At 37.3% G+C, this 16,544-nt stretch overlaps 3 protein-coding genes across 3 annotated transcripts in view; 1 reads left to right on the top strand and 2 right to left on the bottom strand.

The window, feature by feature from the left end:
* On the bottom strand, window positions 1-4,260 carry LOC136240929 (coiled-coil domain-containing protein 39-like). The gene is made up of 24 exons (XM_066032015.1): window positions 4,034-4,260; window positions 3,929-3,986; window positions 3,786-3,874; window positions 3,571-3,729; window positions 3,428-3,520; window positions 3,254-3,382; window positions 3,073-3,201; window positions 2,954-3,016; window positions 2,796-2,899; window positions 2,576-2,747; window positions 2,463-2,528; window positions 2,226-2,408; window positions 1,956-2,165; window positions 1,786-1,902; window positions 1,634-1,725; window positions 1,532-1,579; window positions 1,409-1,484; window positions 1,206-1,365; window positions 973-1,151; window positions 802-924; window positions 621-737; window positions 483-568; window positions 329-435; window positions 1-274 (listed from the first exon to the last, which is right to left on the bottom strand). The coding sequence occupies exons 1-24, from the start codon at window positions 4,241-4,243 to the stop codon at window positions 135-137; spliced, it is 2,910 nt and encodes a 969-aa protein (XP_065888087.1). The 5' UTR covers window positions 4,244-4,260; the 3' UTR covers window positions 1-134.
* Window positions 4,261-4,438: 178 nt separating this feature from the next.
* On the top strand, window positions 4,439-6,549 carry LOC136239989 (uncharacterized). The gene is made up of 3 exons (XM_066030780.1): window positions 4,439-4,717; window positions 4,908-5,199; window positions 5,383-6,549. The coding sequence occupies exons 1-3, from the start codon at window positions 4,559-4,561 to the stop codon at window positions 6,462-6,464; spliced, it is 1,533 nt and encodes a 510-aa protein (XP_065886852.1). The 5' UTR covers window positions 4,439-4,558; the 3' UTR covers window positions 6,465-6,549.
* Window positions 6,550-6,714: 165 nt separating this feature from the next.
* LOC136239988 (dynein axonemal heavy chain 2-like) overlaps window positions 6,715-16,544 on the bottom strand; it is a 31,882-nt gene continuing 22,052 nt past the window's right edge. The window contains exons 60-83 of the mRNA XM_066030779.1: window positions 13,919-14,067; window positions 13,796-13,862; window positions 13,227-13,527; window positions 12,125-12,257; window positions 11,926-12,070; window positions 11,676-11,875; window positions 11,271-11,480; window positions 11,117-11,217; window positions 10,864-11,069; window positions 10,651-10,776; window positions 10,513-10,596; window positions 10,048-10,158; window positions 9,796-9,987; window positions 9,608-9,679; window positions 9,433-9,545; window positions 9,327-9,384; window positions 9,180-9,271; window positions 9,055-9,127; window positions 8,882-8,998; window positions 8,684-8,833; window positions 7,558-7,734; window positions 7,326-7,400; window positions 7,048-7,198; window positions 6,715-6,982 (exon numbers count right to left, since the gene is read on the bottom strand). Coding sequence (XP_065886851.1) covers window positions 6,828-6,982; window positions 7,048-7,198; window positions 7,326-7,400; window positions 7,558-7,734; window positions 8,684-8,833; window positions 8,882-8,998; window positions 9,055-9,127; window positions 9,180-9,271; window positions 9,327-9,384; window positions 9,433-9,545; window positions 9,608-9,679; window positions 9,796-9,987; window positions 10,048-10,158; window positions 10,513-10,596; window positions 10,651-10,776; window positions 10,864-11,069; window positions 11,117-11,217; window positions 11,271-11,480; window positions 11,676-11,875; window positions 11,926-12,070; window positions 12,125-12,257; window positions 13,227-13,527; window positions 13,796-13,862; window positions 13,919-14,067 — 3,258 coding nt within the window. The 3' untranslated portion in view covers window positions 6,715-6,827. The remainder of the gene's footprint in view (window positions 6,983-7,047; window positions 7,199-7,325; window positions 7,401-7,557; window positions 7,735-8,683; window positions 8,834-8,881; window positions 8,999-9,054; window positions 9,128-9,179; window positions 9,272-9,326; window positions 9,385-9,432; window positions 9,546-9,607; window positions 9,680-9,795; window positions 9,988-10,047; window positions 10,159-10,512; window positions 10,597-10,650; window positions 10,777-10,863; window positions 11,070-11,116; window positions 11,218-11,270; window positions 11,481-11,675; window positions 11,876-11,925; window positions 12,071-12,124; window positions 12,258-13,226; window positions 13,528-13,795; window positions 13,863-13,918; window positions 14,068-16,544) is intronic.

Below are 16,544 nucleotides of genomic sequence, written 5' to 3'. Positions count from 1 at the left end.
TCATGCAAACCAATAAAAGGTATAGATTTTTGTTATAATACTGCATCAGTAAAATATTGAATATTTCTGATTTTATAGACATAATGTGTGTTCACCAAGAAAGTGGTGATTGCTCTATTAGAGTGTAGAAACATTTATGACTTGTGGCTTGGTCCAATAAACAGTCCCAAATCTTTACTGGCTGCTGAACTGTGTCTTGATGAAGACTGTTTAGATGCTGGCCGAGATATTCGCTTTCTGTGAGTTGAACTTCTACTGCTTAACTGTGAGACTCCTGTACAATAGACATAAAGTATTTTCATGATCTAGTCAGCTGGCTGATGTATACCTGATCTGGGAGTTGATGGTTCACTAGCAGGAGGTCTTCCAATAATGTCCCCTGGTTGTACTGTTTTAGCATGAACTAGAGTTGACGGGGTAGACCGTGATGAAGTTCTATATGTAATGGGGATAATCAAAATGATGTCATTTAATTTACTGACCTTGATGCTACAGTTGAACTATGTGAAGACGATTGCTGTGATGATGATCGACTTCCTGGGGCTGATGATGGAGGTGGTAAACCAGCCTGTAAAGAATTATAAACATTTTTGTGATAAGGCTTATTATTGATTATGTACCTGAGAAAACAATAGTTGCATTGGTGTCTGCAGTTCACTTTGTTGGACACTAATCTGACTAAGTTGTTGTGTGATATTCACATTAAAATCTCTCAGATCTCTCAACTCAATATCACTCTATTGACCAAACATGCATACATCTGTAATGACTTGTTTGGTCATAGATCTGACTATCACATACTTCTTCTGGTCCACTTCCCTTTTTAGCTTTGATCTCCTTGAGTAACTTAGAGGTTTGCTTACCCACACGATCTAATTTTACTTTTTGTTCCTCAATTTCCTTTGTTCGTTGAGCTATATTAAACTACACATGTGCTTTATACAAAGTGTGCACCGCTTGTGCTCAGCTCACCTTTACGTCCTCAGTCTTGGCACCATATTTACTGTTATTACCATTCAGGCTTTGTAGTGTGTTACTCATTGTTTGTAGATCTTGTTGTACTTCTTTTATTAGTTTTCTCTTGCGTCGAAACTTGTCCATGACCATCCTCAATTGTCCTTCAAGTGAATCCAGCTCTGAAACTTCTTCCCCTAATAATGTGTTTCAATCTGTTTGTGCCCTGGTGAGTTAAATTTTAGCCATACCCATGCTGTCAGCTTTGTTTAGGCTTTTTCTGTAAGTCTCATTTCTATCATTCATAAGTCTCAGAGTATTTTCAAGGGCTCTGATTTCTTTTTCAGCTTTACGTATTTTAGCATCCAAATGGTCACCAGTTCTCTGCAGCTCCTCACGTTCTTGTGCAGCCTAAAAATCATATAATTTTCTTCATTGAGTTGGATCTCAGTACCTTGATAACATAGTAGGCTTGTGAGTGTTCCTCTTCTCCTTCTGGTGGTGCCATTGCAACTGTTAGTATCTCATAACTGTGAAGAATTTTGCAACTAAATTGTACATAGAGAGTAGTGAGTACCGTTTTCTTAGCTTTTCAATCTTTGAGATCCTTTCATGAAGTTCAGTACTAGAAGATACATTACATTCGTGTTTGTTTAATCAAGTACACATAGTTACGGACCTGATAGTCTGTCTCTCTGTTTCAATTGTTTTCATCTGAGTCTGTAACATCTCTTTGTGAATTGTAATTTCCTTAGCACGTTCAGTCATTGCCTAAATGTATGGACAGATATATATATACCACTTCAGTCCTTAAATGTTAAGATAACTTACAGTTTGCAGTCGTAACTGTCTTTGCTCTAATGTCAACACCTCATCAGCATGACTGAATAATATCTCACGAAGTTTCTTCACTTCTAGCTTGATGATGTTTTCATCTACCATTAGGTTCTGTAGTGTTTCATAATTGCTCTAACCCAAAATTCTATCATCCCATTTCATACCTGTTTGTTGGAAATAGCTTTTCTTAGTTCCCGTTGTAAACTGTCAATGTGTAGATTGAGTTCCTCAATTTTTCCAGTATTGATGTCCTTCTCTTTGCAGTCCCTGTCTAGATGTCGGCTGACTTTACGCAGATCATCTTGTAATCGCTTCAACTGATGTTGTAGTATCTGAGCGCTATTTTGCTGGCTCTCCCATTCAGCTTCCAACTCCTGCATACAACAACAGTATATTGAATTATTAGCTTGTAGCTGTATCCATAAACCACGTACCTTTATCTTGGTTTGAAGTTGTATTTTTTCATCATCACTTCTTTCTCCTTGCAGGCGAGCCATGCGGTGTTCCAGTTGTTGTAGCTGGAAGTCTTGTGTGTAGAGTATCTCTTGTTGCTTGAGGGCTTCCTTGTCAACCTTGTTTTGTTTAGAGGCCAAATTACGCAATGTTGCTCTGCACCCCTACAACAAATAGGTTGTTATAACTAATTTAGTTAAAATCTACACAAAGGTTACTTGTATTTCATCGCTGCAGTTCTGTTCTTCTTGCTTGTAATTTGACACCTCTTGGAGTCTTTTAAACTAGAAAATATACTAAGGTAAGCAAATGTTTTAAACTAACTTCTAACCTCCTTGTCCCGGATCTTTTCAAGTTCTTTAGATAATTGTGTGATTCTAGTTTCTTCTTCCAAAAGAAGTTTGTCCATTTCTTCAGCTCGGCCCTCAGAAGTTAATGTACTCTCTGCCTTCTTGTGCAGCTCTTCATCTAATAAGGCATGCTTGTGTTTCAACTTCTCTAGCCTTCATGTGCATCGTGTTAATTGTAAATACCATCTAAAATATTGTTACCTTTCTTTACGTTCTTGTAGCTCCCGGCTTAAGTGATTCACTTGTGCTCGAGTTGTGTAATAATCTGTCCCAACTCGGTCCACTGAATATTTTAGGGTCTCAAGCTAAATTGTATAAAATACACCTAAATGCAAAATTCCCATCATAATGTTAATTACTTCATCCCTGTATTGAATTCTTGCATTCTCTAAATCTTGGTATTCCAATCGATATTTTGCCACCTATGGTAATTTAGCTAATTATATAAATTGCATGCAACAAAATGATGTTTTAGTACCTGTCGGATTTTTTGGCTAAGTCTTCTCTCCTCTTCTGCATTGTTTTCAATTTCGCCTTCAAGAAATTGTTTCTTTTCTTCAACAATGCTATCTTTAATTCTCTTTTCCTTGTTGATTTCAGCTAAGTCCTGATTAACGATGACATTATTGCTGATTCCCGACTAGAATTATTGTTCTTACATTAGCTAATTTATCCATGTCAGAATCTCTTTTCTTCATCAAGTTAATAGTTTGTTCCCATTGTTTGATGAGCTCTTCACGTTCCATATGCGTGCGCCTAAATGCTTCAGCTGTTTTGTCAAATTCAATCTGTGTTATTTATTTAATACACCATTTCACAATACAATTAAATACCTGGGCTGTCAACGTTTCTGTCACTTCATTTTCCAGTGCTTTGCTCTTTTGATTTCTAGCCTCAAGCAGCCGTTCTTGCTTCAAATTCATGTCCTACACAGACAATTGAAATTCCCAAAACTGAATTGTTGCAGTTTGCCTACCTTAACTCTGCTTTGGTCTGCTTGTGCGTACTTCTGCATTGTCATCACATCATCGTCTTTCTGAGCTGTCTGCTCTAACCAAGCCTCCAGAGCTTGCTGGTCCCAGTTCATCTCTTTCTTGAGGTCTTCTATCTTTTTATTGTACCTAAAGCAATTGTTCTAACAAAATTTAAAAGGTACATCTGTTATTGCACAAGAGAGAATTATGTACGTACTTCAAAAGAATTCATTTTATCTTTCAAATCTGCAATCTCATTGTCCAATCGTTGAATTTCACTCTTAAGCCTTCCTTGCTCTCTTTCAGCTACAAACATATAACACACCATATGTGTTTCCCTTAGCAGTCACGGAATTTAACCTATTTGCTTCATGTGCTCTTCTGTTTCTAAATCTCTCTTTCTAGCACCATAAATTCCCTTCAGAATTACATGGTAGGTCACTAATAGATTTTTGGGATAATTACTTGTGTGTGATGGAGTTCCTGGCGGACATTCTTCATGTGTTCTCTCATGGCGGCTACGCGCTCGCTGTACTCCGACAATTGGCCATTTATTTCACCTATTAGCTTCTGTTTCTGCTGCACCTCCACTTCAAGGAGTTTATTTTCCTCGTTAGCCACCGCTAGGCCCATCCTATCCAAGTCTAGATCCATATCCATCGCGTCGGTCGCCATTTCTTTCAACTTTAGAACTGTTTATTGTTACTATGGCAATAAGTTCACGTGCACCACAATCCACTGCATGACGCCGTCCTTTTGAAATGACGTAATATTGGATAGCCCAGTGTATCCCCTGTCAACTAGGTCAGATAGTACAACGTATTTCCTGTTGTATATATGGGCTCTTGTTTCTTATAAGTACTGGAGAGATGTAATTGAGCAGTGTTATTTTTTTCAATCTCGAATTCGTTAGCTTTGCATCAGTTTACGTGTGTTTGCCGCACCCGCGTAGCTGTAGATAACCAGTTAGTGTCACTGTAAAGAATCACAATGTCTTTCGTAAAGCCTCATGCACCGGGAGGCTGGGTTAAGTCAGCTTCTACCACTCAACTGAACAAGATAGGGCCACAGAAAACCATCCCACTTTACGACACCATCATTCTGAAGGAGGGATACCTGTCTGTACGACGATTCAAAGGAAAGAACACAGTAAGTATTTACACACATTTCGATGCAATTCTTGTAATACTAGTACCTAGCTACGCCTGTCGTGATCATACGACACTTTTTTTATTCTGGGAGCTCATTGTCTTCCCATAGCTAACTAGCTAGCTAGGTACATGCAAATTTTAATTCTTTTACATTGAGCATAGTTAATGCAATTGTTTTCGTTTCATAGGGAACAATTCAATCCAAGAGGCAGCGTTATTGCGTGCTGTGGATGAATAACTTCAGTACTGGCCTTGACATGTACTTTGATGAGACAAAGAAGAAGTTAAAGAGACGACTATCACTTGACAGAGCAGTTGAGGCAATTTCTCTCAATGTAAAGAACTACAACAAAGCTCATCCGAAGGACAACTCATGTATGCAGCTGAGAATTGGAGCAGACATGTATGAACTAAATACAGCTGATGGATTGAGAGAGAAAAAATCCTGGTGTGCAAAACTGCGACAAGTCATCAATCGAGGTAACCAAATAGTTATTGACAATTTGTGTAGTATCAACTTGTACAACACACTTGATACAACACAAGAATCACAACACCCACAATGACATAAGACGTGTTACTGTAAATTAAAGTTGAATACACAGTAGGATTGCCTTAATTGTTATGGTATGTGTTATTTATCTGGCCTCTTTCTATACACAGATGTGAATATGCTTTCAGGAGAAGTAGTTGGAACAGGGCATCCTGATGACAGTCCTGTGAACATTCAATTCAGTTGTGACTGTGTCATCCTTACATGTCCTTTCAAACATACTTTCATCAAAACATGGAAACTGGCATTTGTGACCTCATTTGGCCACAGTGGAAACACATTTACATTTGAGTGCTGCTCCAACTGTTATGGTGAAGAAAAATGCATCATTGAAGCTGACCTGTACACATCAAAATGTTTAATAACTTTAATGGAGGCAGCAATTATGGAGATCCCAAGCAGATCACAAGTTGTCTTGGAGAAGAACATCCTAGGGGACATTTATCATTGCTCCCATGTGTGCTTGAGAAGGTATTTAGAAACTCGACGAGCGTCAGCACCACCACGTAACAGAAGACGACATCGCGAAGTCACAACAAACACCATGTGCACGCTATTTTCAAGAGAAAGTACTGGACTAACAGATGTACAATCACAGTCTGTGCTAGACTTTACAGATGCTCAGGCTAAAGAGAGATACTTGTCAATGCTATCATCTCAACAACACACTTATAGTAGTATCTATAATGATCAACCACTTTACAGCACCATCGAAGACATAAGGAACTCAAAGTTTAGCAGTCCAGAAATTGATGAAAGAAGTAGCCATGCTAGTGGTGACGACACTGAGAACACTTCATTCAGTAGTTCCACATTTGCCTCTAGCACAGGAGACTCTGACTTACATCTTTATGACCACCCACCTAATGTTTCAATATATGACATTCCCAGTGAAAAAGGCAAAATGTTGTGGAGAATACAAAATTCACCCAATGATAAACTATCCTACAAAATGTACATCCCAGATTCAGATGTAGCCTATGACATTCCAAGATTCCGAGCACGATTGGCCACCAATAATGCTCAGTTGATGTATGATAGACCAGCACAGTATTCAATGAAGAAACGATGGAACTCTGTAGGTGACTCACTAAGCCCTGACATTCCATCAACTCCATTAGACTCTAACTACAGGCACATTGAATCACCCTACTCACGGGAACAGGTTGCATTTCTTTCCACACAAGTATAAATTACTGCATTACTTTAGTATATTCATGACCGTTGTACATATGTATGAAAGTATTTTAAAATTTTTATATAAACTTTTGACTTTATTCATGTCTAGAGAATGTTGGGTGTGAGTAGTTGCTTAGGTGTTCTTAATAACCCATAAATGTCCCAGAAACCATCTCCTAGCATGCATGAACCAGGCTTCTGTGTTTCCACCAACTCATCAATGGGTGTCACAAATAGGTTGTCTATTTATACATACAAATGTATAGGATATGGCTTCTGATGATAAAAATATGTGACAGGATATACAAGGATTGCAAGGGGTAGGTGGAATATATTATTTGTTTATAAAATTGTTAAGTGATCAGGTTGTGAGTTTTTAATTGTCCAAGCTCATGAGTAGAGCCGTGCCTCTCTTTATCCAGTGGTCAGCAGGCATGGTACCAGCCTTCAGGTCTACTGCAACCACAAAAGAAGCCCTTCCACTACTACCAGATCGATTAGAGTAGTAGTAACAGGGTGATGTGTAAATTCCTATACCAAATACAAAAAAATATAAATGATAAACAAGTAACAATTAATTGTCAATTTGTTTGTACCTTTGGTGCTTCTACGCTTATTCTCAACCGGTTTGAAGTGAATTGTTGGCATTCCACATACAAGCTGCATTGGTTCAGCCTCTACCAAGCAACTACTCTTCTTGTCCCAACCAGCTCCCTCTAAAAACAGGCCACGGATCCAGACACCATCCTACAAAACAAACACAAACAACACACTAGAAACCAGTAACATTGCAGTTGCACCTGCAGAATTTTCAGTCTATGTTTATTAACATTAAGAACTGCTCTTTATGCACTTTAGTACTGTTGGTACTTACCTTGGGGGCTTCAGTGATATTACTATCATCCAATGTGGACACATGGAACTCCCAGGAAAGACTGTCCACAGACACCTATACAATGTCAAACCGATACTTCAACTTTGAGGTCACTTTATTGATTTTCATAATTACAAGATAGTACCAACATTGTAAGGAGTAATAGATAGAAACAATGACACTGGTGGCACTAATTACAATATGACGCAGGAGACACAATAGCCATACTAACGTTGTTTTTCCTGGCAGCTGTTTGAAGTACGGCAGTGAGAAATCCAGTTGGGAATGTAAATCCGGACATCCAGAATAGGGTTGGAGGATGAGTGGTACTGGCCCACTTGCTAAACTGCTCCACTCGTAACATTAAATCTCTTGTCCATGCTCCAAGTGGCTTATGAGAGGGGTAGGCCTAAATACAGTAACAAAGTGACCAATTTAATCTACCTCCCCAAGTTATTCAACATTATCGTTGCTAAGAAATTCGATACTAAATTGGACCTGATATATTTGGACATTGCTCATGACTAAATTCCCTGCAGCACTAAATAATCAAATTGCACCTTTACAAAGGAAGATTACATCAAAATTTTATTGCTATAAAAGTCAACACAAAGTCTTGCGATATCCAATTGAATTATGTCCTAGCCACAATTACATAAGACGTTATAAGCATAGAAATTGTACAGCAGTACAGGTAATATGAAAGTTCTAACCAGAAACTACTGAGTGTTTATTGATATGAAATATTTTACATGATACAATCACAGTAACATTTTTGTGCACACATCTGAACAGCATCCACCACTGATCCACTTCCTGCTGTAAAGTTTGCACTTACAATGAATATGCTCAGTATCTTACAAGTCACCACATTATAAAAATCATTGATGCACGAATTAAATTCATGAGCAATTAGAGTTTATGTAAAGATCAGACTCATCATTCATAGAATAATGACGACAGTACAGACACATGACATAGGTAGATACTACCAAGAACAGATAGAGACATAATATAGGATATAGTGTGTCATATAGCATAAGAGGCAGGCGTGATTCACAACCATTATCAAAACCACAATAACACAATAAAATATTATGTGTTTTAACGTAGTTATCTTGTTTAACTACTTTAGGCTTAACTAATAGGTGAATATATAAACAATTTGAGAGCTTTAGTATAACAGATCAAAGTAGTGTCTTATAATACATCATTGAATTATCGGGCGTCAATTTATCAAATAACGCAACAATGATATATGCTATAAAGACACAACTGTTACATTCCTGGATGTTAAATAAATTTAGTTACTATGCGAAAGTACTGGTGGTGGAATGCTAAACAATTAAGATCATTACCTTTTCCCATAATGGTGGAATCTGAGCATTGTGTATACAGGTGAAGACCTCCTCCAAGTCTGAGGACATTACCACTAAACCTTTGATGCCTTTCTCAAGATCAACGAGGGATGAACGGATTGTTTTTAACAGGACATTATACCTCTGAATCTAAAAGAAACCATTGCAAAAAAGTTGCATGTGATGCTGAAAGCTTACTTCTTGTAGGAGAACTACATTTAGTGGAGACATGTCGTCTGCGATGTTCTTCAATGTTGCTTCATAATCGATCACATCAGGAACTCTCTTTAGTACATCAGCAGCCAAGTTGAGCACCTGTGTATAGAACAAAGGTATTAAAATATGTGAGATAAGCAACACACCCTCATTACCTTGTCTTCCCTACTCTCTCCCTGAGTAACAGCTCTTTGCGGTTGCAAAGACAGCAACGTGTCCAGCAAAGTTCTGTAAATGTCAAGATATATGTAAAAACCAATTCAGTTTATACAAAATATACCTTGTCTCTCTGATCTGGCTAGCAATATCAGCATTTGAGTGTTGACCAAATGCCTCAGGATGATCAACTACTGGCAACTGGTTAATATAGTCCTGTAGAAATGCTATTGGTAAAACACACACACATACTAGATGGTACTTCACATACTCTATAACTCTGTAGTGGTCCATCCTTTGGAATATAGTAAGTAGATAACGATGATAATCTAGATTGTGTGATGTTAAGTTTGGATATGATAAAGGCAACAACTCACTTAAAGAATGGAGTTTCTAATGAATCATCATGAAAGAAGTCATTGATGTATGTGTAAAGAACTCTGCGATCCCAATCATCCGTTACATGGCCGCCATAATTCACACCAGCGATCTATAATACAATTCATTAGTGATTAAAATTTCAGGTATGCATCAACAATGAAAATTTCTCACCAAATATTTCAGAGCATCCCAAGGGGTGTCTGGGTATTCATCAAGGTATATGGCCAACAAATGTTCAGAAACCTGAAAACAAAAGACACTCTTGACCTTCTGCATCTTAATCAAGTTATATTTAGTTGCAGTACCATACATTTCATTATAAACCAGTAGGTTTTCTAAATCTATTTCCACCAACACACCTCGAAATCTGAATCATTGAAGCCATAGTTGATGTTCCAGCCTAACATGAGAAATTTCCTCCGTTCTAGAAGGATGCTGTGAAAGAAGCAAAGTGTGAATAGTAACTTCTTGTATTTGTCTGCTGCGCTGCAACGAGGAAATTGCTGTTCATTCATTAACTGGTATAATCGTTTCATGTTTGCTTTCAGACCCTACAGGGGGTAGTGTTACACACTAGGTGACAAAGAGGGGAGTCATTGTGACACACCAACCTTGGGTGGTTCAGTTGTCATCTTAATTCCAGCTTGCAGTATTGAAATAGGGAAATCAGGATTAGGGCTACTGCTTAACCACAGCCGAAAATCTTGATGCGGTTCCTTGATCTAACAGAATACATAGATATCACAAAAACAACATACACATCATCACATGTCTCAATTACAACAGCATACAACAATATAAATCAATAGCTGACATAACCCAAAATAACTCTGAATGCAACTGGTGTCCCAAGAGTAACCATGTTACATGGTAAACACTGGGAAATTGTAAATGATTTCAATTAAAATGCTTGTACTATCAAAACAGTACCCTTACCAGTAAAACAAGTGTATAGTTAGCTACCTAATTATATTCAAGCATTAGACAAAGATTAACACATCTATTCACACTGCCACAATTCAATATGACACCCTCCTATCATGTTTCATGCAATGTATTAACACTATTTGAAATACCTGAAGTTCTTCTTCCACAAGTTTGTCCAACTCAGGCATCCAACTTAGAGACAAGTGACAGTTAGCTAAAAATACCCAATGGCCCTAAGAGGATTGCACGCGTTTGATAAGGAATATGTTATATGAGGTTGTGCTTACTTCTTTGACACCATTTTCAATCATTCTTCTGGCAATCGGTGCTTGTCCTTGGCCGAGAGAAAGAGTCTGAAATCTGTTCTTCATGTTACTCTGGTCTGCTAGTTGTAATAGAGCAGTGGTGGGATCCTATCCAGTAGAAATATACACATCATCCCATTGACACATAATCCGTCTATACTCTGACATGTAGGCACCATATACTGTTACACTTACCACTCCTGGGGACAGTACAAAGATGAGAGGAATACGGCAAGTGGAGTCTTCCACAGCAGCAGCCATGTTCAGTACAGGGGGCTCGGTGAACTTTGCTCCAAGGTTGTTGGTGATGAATGACGTAACACAGAATGACACTCGATCAGGACGCAGCGACCTCACAATCAGCATACGCTGCAGCTCATTACAAGAGTTCTCCCATTCTCCTACACAGTTCAATTGATATGATGTTAACAGACATATTAGATTGTACCTGGCAATGGAGTATTTTCTGGTTCTGATGAGGTGTACCATTGATACCAGTCACGAGGATACTGATCGAAGGAATTAGCTACTCCCATAAAACTACCTAACCTAAAACACATTCACACTCAATAGAAAGGTACCATACAGTAAACAGTGCATACTTGTCTAGTTCAGTGACATTATCCCATAACATATCGTCCAGCCATTTACAAGGATTATCCATTTGAGTTTCGCGATCCAAAACCACCCCACCTCGTAGGAAGAAATCGTACTCTTCCATATGTAACTTTCCAGCTGCCTCCAATATTTTAGTACACATTTGAAATGAAAACAATAGTTTGTGACACTCAAATAGACCACGGCATGTATACCTATAGGAAAACATATGGGAATTATATTCATGATCAGTGGGAGAGTACAATAGCCTAAAGCAATGGATGGTATTGTTCTAAGCCAAATAAGGTGGGAGACAATAACAGTCCAATGGTTTCTGTTTTATTAAAAACCACAAATAAAGAGTAAAGCATGATTCTAGGTAACTCACAGTCACAGAACATATAACATACTGGTAAACAGCAAACGTGTGATAGTCATTCAGGAAGTTAATTCTTTCATCCAGTTTAGGGTGCTTCAAACTCTTATCTATGGAATTGTTGAATAGTTCTATGTAAGCATCCAGTGAAAACTGATACATAGGATCAATACGGCCCATATCATTCATAACAAAGAACAGTATAGAAGCTCTTTGAGCACAAGGACGATATCCCTGAAAGAGAAATTTACAAAACTGTTTGAGGCTGTAATGATTTTGAGTACCTCTCTAGCAGTGTCAATTTTAACTTCAGTTTGTTCACTGATTTCCAATTGTTCAGTAACTTCCATAGACGTAGTCTTACTACTCTGTAGTGTGTTAACCAACTGCTCATCGTCTAATAGTGATCCTTGAGCTGTGTTCAATAGCCTACATAGATGTACACACATCTAGGTATTACGTTATGCATTCAAATATTTCTACCTTAAAATTTCATCTTCTAAATCAGCTAATTTTTTCTTTCCATCAGCAATATTCACAACAAGTCTGTCCTTTTGTTCCTCTAGTTCAGGACGCTCTTTCCTCACTACTATTCCCAGTAATTGAGCTTCCAGGCCTGTGTGAAATATTAAACAATGTGTTAAATCACTACACATCATGTGCATGTTTTTCCTGTTTAAAAAGAGAGGATGTTTCTACTATCAGCCTTCCCACTCAGACATCAAGTAAACTTTAACTCCCAGCCACACAAAAGTAGCGGTTTAGATAACTATATGCAACACTGCTGTAAACTGATACATATCTCAACAGTCATGTCTTATTTTAAGAGACTTTAATATTTTTTTAACTGCTGGGAAAATGTTTTCTTCAAAACACCACATATGTACTTACACAATACACACAACTGAAGGAAACATTGATTGATCTTATGAACATACAAGTACACATGACATTACAGTAACCAGGTACATATAAAGTACTATTAATCTATGAGTCCATTAAAGGTGTGAGATGTGGTCACTTAAATGGAAAAACAACCATACAAATTTGGATAAATTTATATAAGAATTTGATGTCACAAATACCACAACACACATAATGTAGTAGAATGAGTAGATAAGTCTCAATGGATTTTCTAATCACAGAGTACATATGTATCTTGCCCTGATAACGGTCACGTTGGTGTTTAGTAAACACAATAAGTGTGCCAATGTCTGTTGTATGGCTTTTCAACAACAATATATTGACATGACACTTGAAGCCATTGCTGATATCATTACTTGTAAAGGGACACACGTGGCTTCAAAAGCCAACAAGATTGTAGCAACCACTCTGTAAGTGCCAGCTTGCTTGGTAAATCACTTTAAAAGCAACAAAAACAACGACAACTTATATTTTTATGTTTTATAGTCGGCTACTCATAGCAGATGATGCTTAAAGTGAAACTTTTACTTATTGACTTGTCATCTGTGAAGCTCTCAAGCCACTAATGCAACACACACGCACACACACTTGTATCTCTTCTTTCATCACAGTGCACGACAGTAATAAAGGTAGTGAAGAAGCATTATCAAAAATTGCTTACCTTGCTCTTTCACTGCAAAGTTGACGATGACAGTCTTTGTAGATATTTCAGGTGTGTAGTGAGGGTTACTGAGTTTAGTTGTGATGTAGAATTTAAAGTCAGGATTGAAGTCAACCTCCTTATCACCCAGCTTGATAATTACACGATTACCCTTCTTGATCAATGATTTGTTGAGTATAGGACCCAACGATGGATCAAGCTCTTCTTGAACATTTTGTAATAACACAGGATTGCCAAATTGTACAGAGTTCTCCAAGGTACGTAAAAAATCTGGCTGTTGTAAGTCAATTATCTTGAGATTCTGTACATGAAATACAATATCGTATACCAAATGTGTACACACGGTAACACAAAATTCAGAATATTTCATTTAAATTATCCACATCCTCTTAAAATATTTGGTACCCATACTGACCACCCATGCAGCACATGTCGGACAAAACTTTTAAGTGTATCAAATGGTAAATTGTCTACTGTTAATGTGTCGTCATTAAAGGTGTTAATGGATTCCCATTAAGGAAGGAAAAACAATGTCATAGTAGCCGTGATGTAATCTAAAGTATCCTTACTCGAGATTTCTCCATGTTCTTGATCCATTTGATGGCTTGACCTTGCGGATCAATCATCAACGGCCATCTAGATTTAGAACAAACACAAATCAAACACAATCATGATCGGCAATACATGCTTACCTGCTACTCTTTGTAACAATCACACCATTCTCGGTGGAGAAGGAATCTGAAGGGAGACCTTTGATGTTCCAGTCACGTACATTAGTTGGTTTAGCAAGAAAATTGGAAAATGAAAAGTCAGGGGTGCACGGGACGTTTAACTGACGCACCTAAAATAATACAATAGTGACAAACAGCTAAACAATGATGTAAATTGACAATAACTTCATATTGACAATAATCATAACTACGTAATAACGTCACCATTTTTGCTGTGACTGCTAATTTTTATACAGTAAAAATTGTGCTACACCCTATCATAGTCAAATTGATTAAAGGGTAGATTACAGGATAAAGTTGGCCATGTGTTAAAAACATCATATCCTTCAATTCAGCCAATTCAACCATGATACTGTGGCCAAAAAATGTCATTGACAAGAACAGTGAAGCCTGTTTAGAAGCCATTAGCACATTTACAACTAGAGCCTCTACAAGTCTTACTTAGCTACTCCATAGCTTATATTACACCAGTATCACTTACAAGACTGGACGGAAATAAAGGCATGGAAGAGAGTGAATTAGAGATAAATATGGTGGGGTTTATGTGATACATGTATCTTCCATCTTTAGACCACTCTTTGGGTGGTACTCTATGGAGTCATGGTTTAGAATTTCTTGAGATTAAGTAACAGTATGTTTTCTAGACACCATAAACACCCACGTAATTTGCTGATTTGTTTCAAAACCATTGCTAGATAATCCGTAATAATCTATAGAACTCTCTAAAGAGTCATTCACTCAAATATAGGTCATCTATTATTGAACCCAATTATATAACCATTGCAAAATAGTATATACCCAGCCATTTAGTCTACAAACTTTACACAAAAAACAGTTTGAAGGTGTGGTATTCCCAATAACTCAAAACATTAGCATTGTTACCAGGTGTCTTATTTGCTGTCAAAGTTATATACCATGAAGATTATTTCATAACTTGTTTCTGCACTAGTAAATCTTTGAACAATAAGAATTTTATTGTCTGAAATATAAGGTCCTTTGATTTTAGACCATGAAAAGCAATTAATTGTAGGCATTTCTGAGGTTACCTTATGTGTCCTAGGTATGCCATTCAGACTTTAAATGAGATAAGACCTATACACCATTTTAAGGTAGGGAGGATTCTAAAGACAAGCCTGACAATTTAATTGTACGTCTATAACTTGCTAACTTATCTCAGTTTGTACAAAAAGAATAAAACACCAATAACTGTTGTACAAGAATAAGGAGTTACAAACGTACATGTTAAGAGATTTAGTGTTACCTACGCAGTTCTTAGAACTGTGTGTTATGAAAGAACATCTGTAGGTCAACAACCGCAAAAAGGTTATCGGATTGCTACTACATTTAATTTTGAACAGAATTTACCTATTTCCACTAGTGTACTAACATTACAGCAGCACGCTATTTGGTTTCAATATCATGATGAACAATAAAGGTACGTCAACCAGCTGGAAACACGTACACATGCACTGTATTCCGTTTTGAGTATCATGAGAACAGTGACACTGAAATATGACCAAAGTGTCATAGAATGTTATACAGTAGATATTATCACATGAATACAATTAACAAGTGTTTGCAGTGGGAGACTTGTACAAACATAAAGGATGTCGTGTGTGTACTAGGTATGTACAATGAACTTCATTCACAGTTTCAATTTGTACAGTGGACATACTCAAGTATTTACATATGGCAAATTCTATATTCGGTATATAGAATTCATGGTTGAAATACGTAGTCATCATGTACATTCCAAACATACATACGTGTTAGTGAGATTTTGAGAATTCAAAATAGTTTTTGAAAACACCAGTCTGTGGCGTCTTTTTCTGTTTTAAAAAAAGCTTGTGCGTTTCGTATGTCTCATGTAAGCGCAACAGAGAGACTAGAGCCAAATTAAATTCCTGGACAGGTATGGTAACAATGCTGTTCGGTAGATTTCCTCAAGACATTGCTTGTGCTATAAGTTGCATGTAGGCATGTAGGGGACATGTAACAACAGAAAATACATTAGCCTTTTCGGGGCCAGATTGAATACAAAAACACAACAAATATAAAGTTACATGTAAATAATTTGAGTTCTGAACTCCACGGTTACCTAGTAATTACTAATTACATAAATATGAATCAATTATTGAGTAGTTACTTAAAAGTTTCTATTTAACTAGTGCCTAGACTATAGTACTCTATAGAAGTTCCCATGTGTATATTAGGTAGTGTATACAAGCATGTGAGCAGTGTACTGCTATTTAAAATATCACAGTTACGACCAGGATCTGCCAGGCCTAATTTTTACAGTAGATCACAATAAACACAATGGGTGAAATGTTTATGAATTATTGAAATATTTGTTGAGCACCAAATGAAAGAATTGATGCAAAAAGACTGTATTTCCCAAGGGAAGAGGAGTTTGAAAATCTTGCTTTCAAGGAGATATAAGATATGAGTGTTAGTTTACTTCATGTTGGACGTGCAGTTCACTCTTGTCTTTTTCCCCATAGCTTTTGCTTTTGCCCTGGTTGTAGGAAGAAACTAAGTTGTGGTTACGCTTGTTTATGGGGAAGGTGATATGTACGGTACCTTTCCT

The sequence above is a fragment of the Dysidea avara genome, chromosome 12 (assembly GCF_963678975.1).
Source record: "Dysidea avara chromosome 12, odDysAvar1.4, whole genome shotgun sequence".
Classification (NCBI taxonomy): domain Eukaryota; kingdom Metazoa; phylum Porifera; class Demospongiae; order Dictyoceratida; family Dysideidae; genus Dysidea; species Dysidea avara.
The sequence above is the reverse complement of the archived record's forward strand: the minus strand, read 5'-3'. Positions and strand labels throughout refer to the sequence as shown.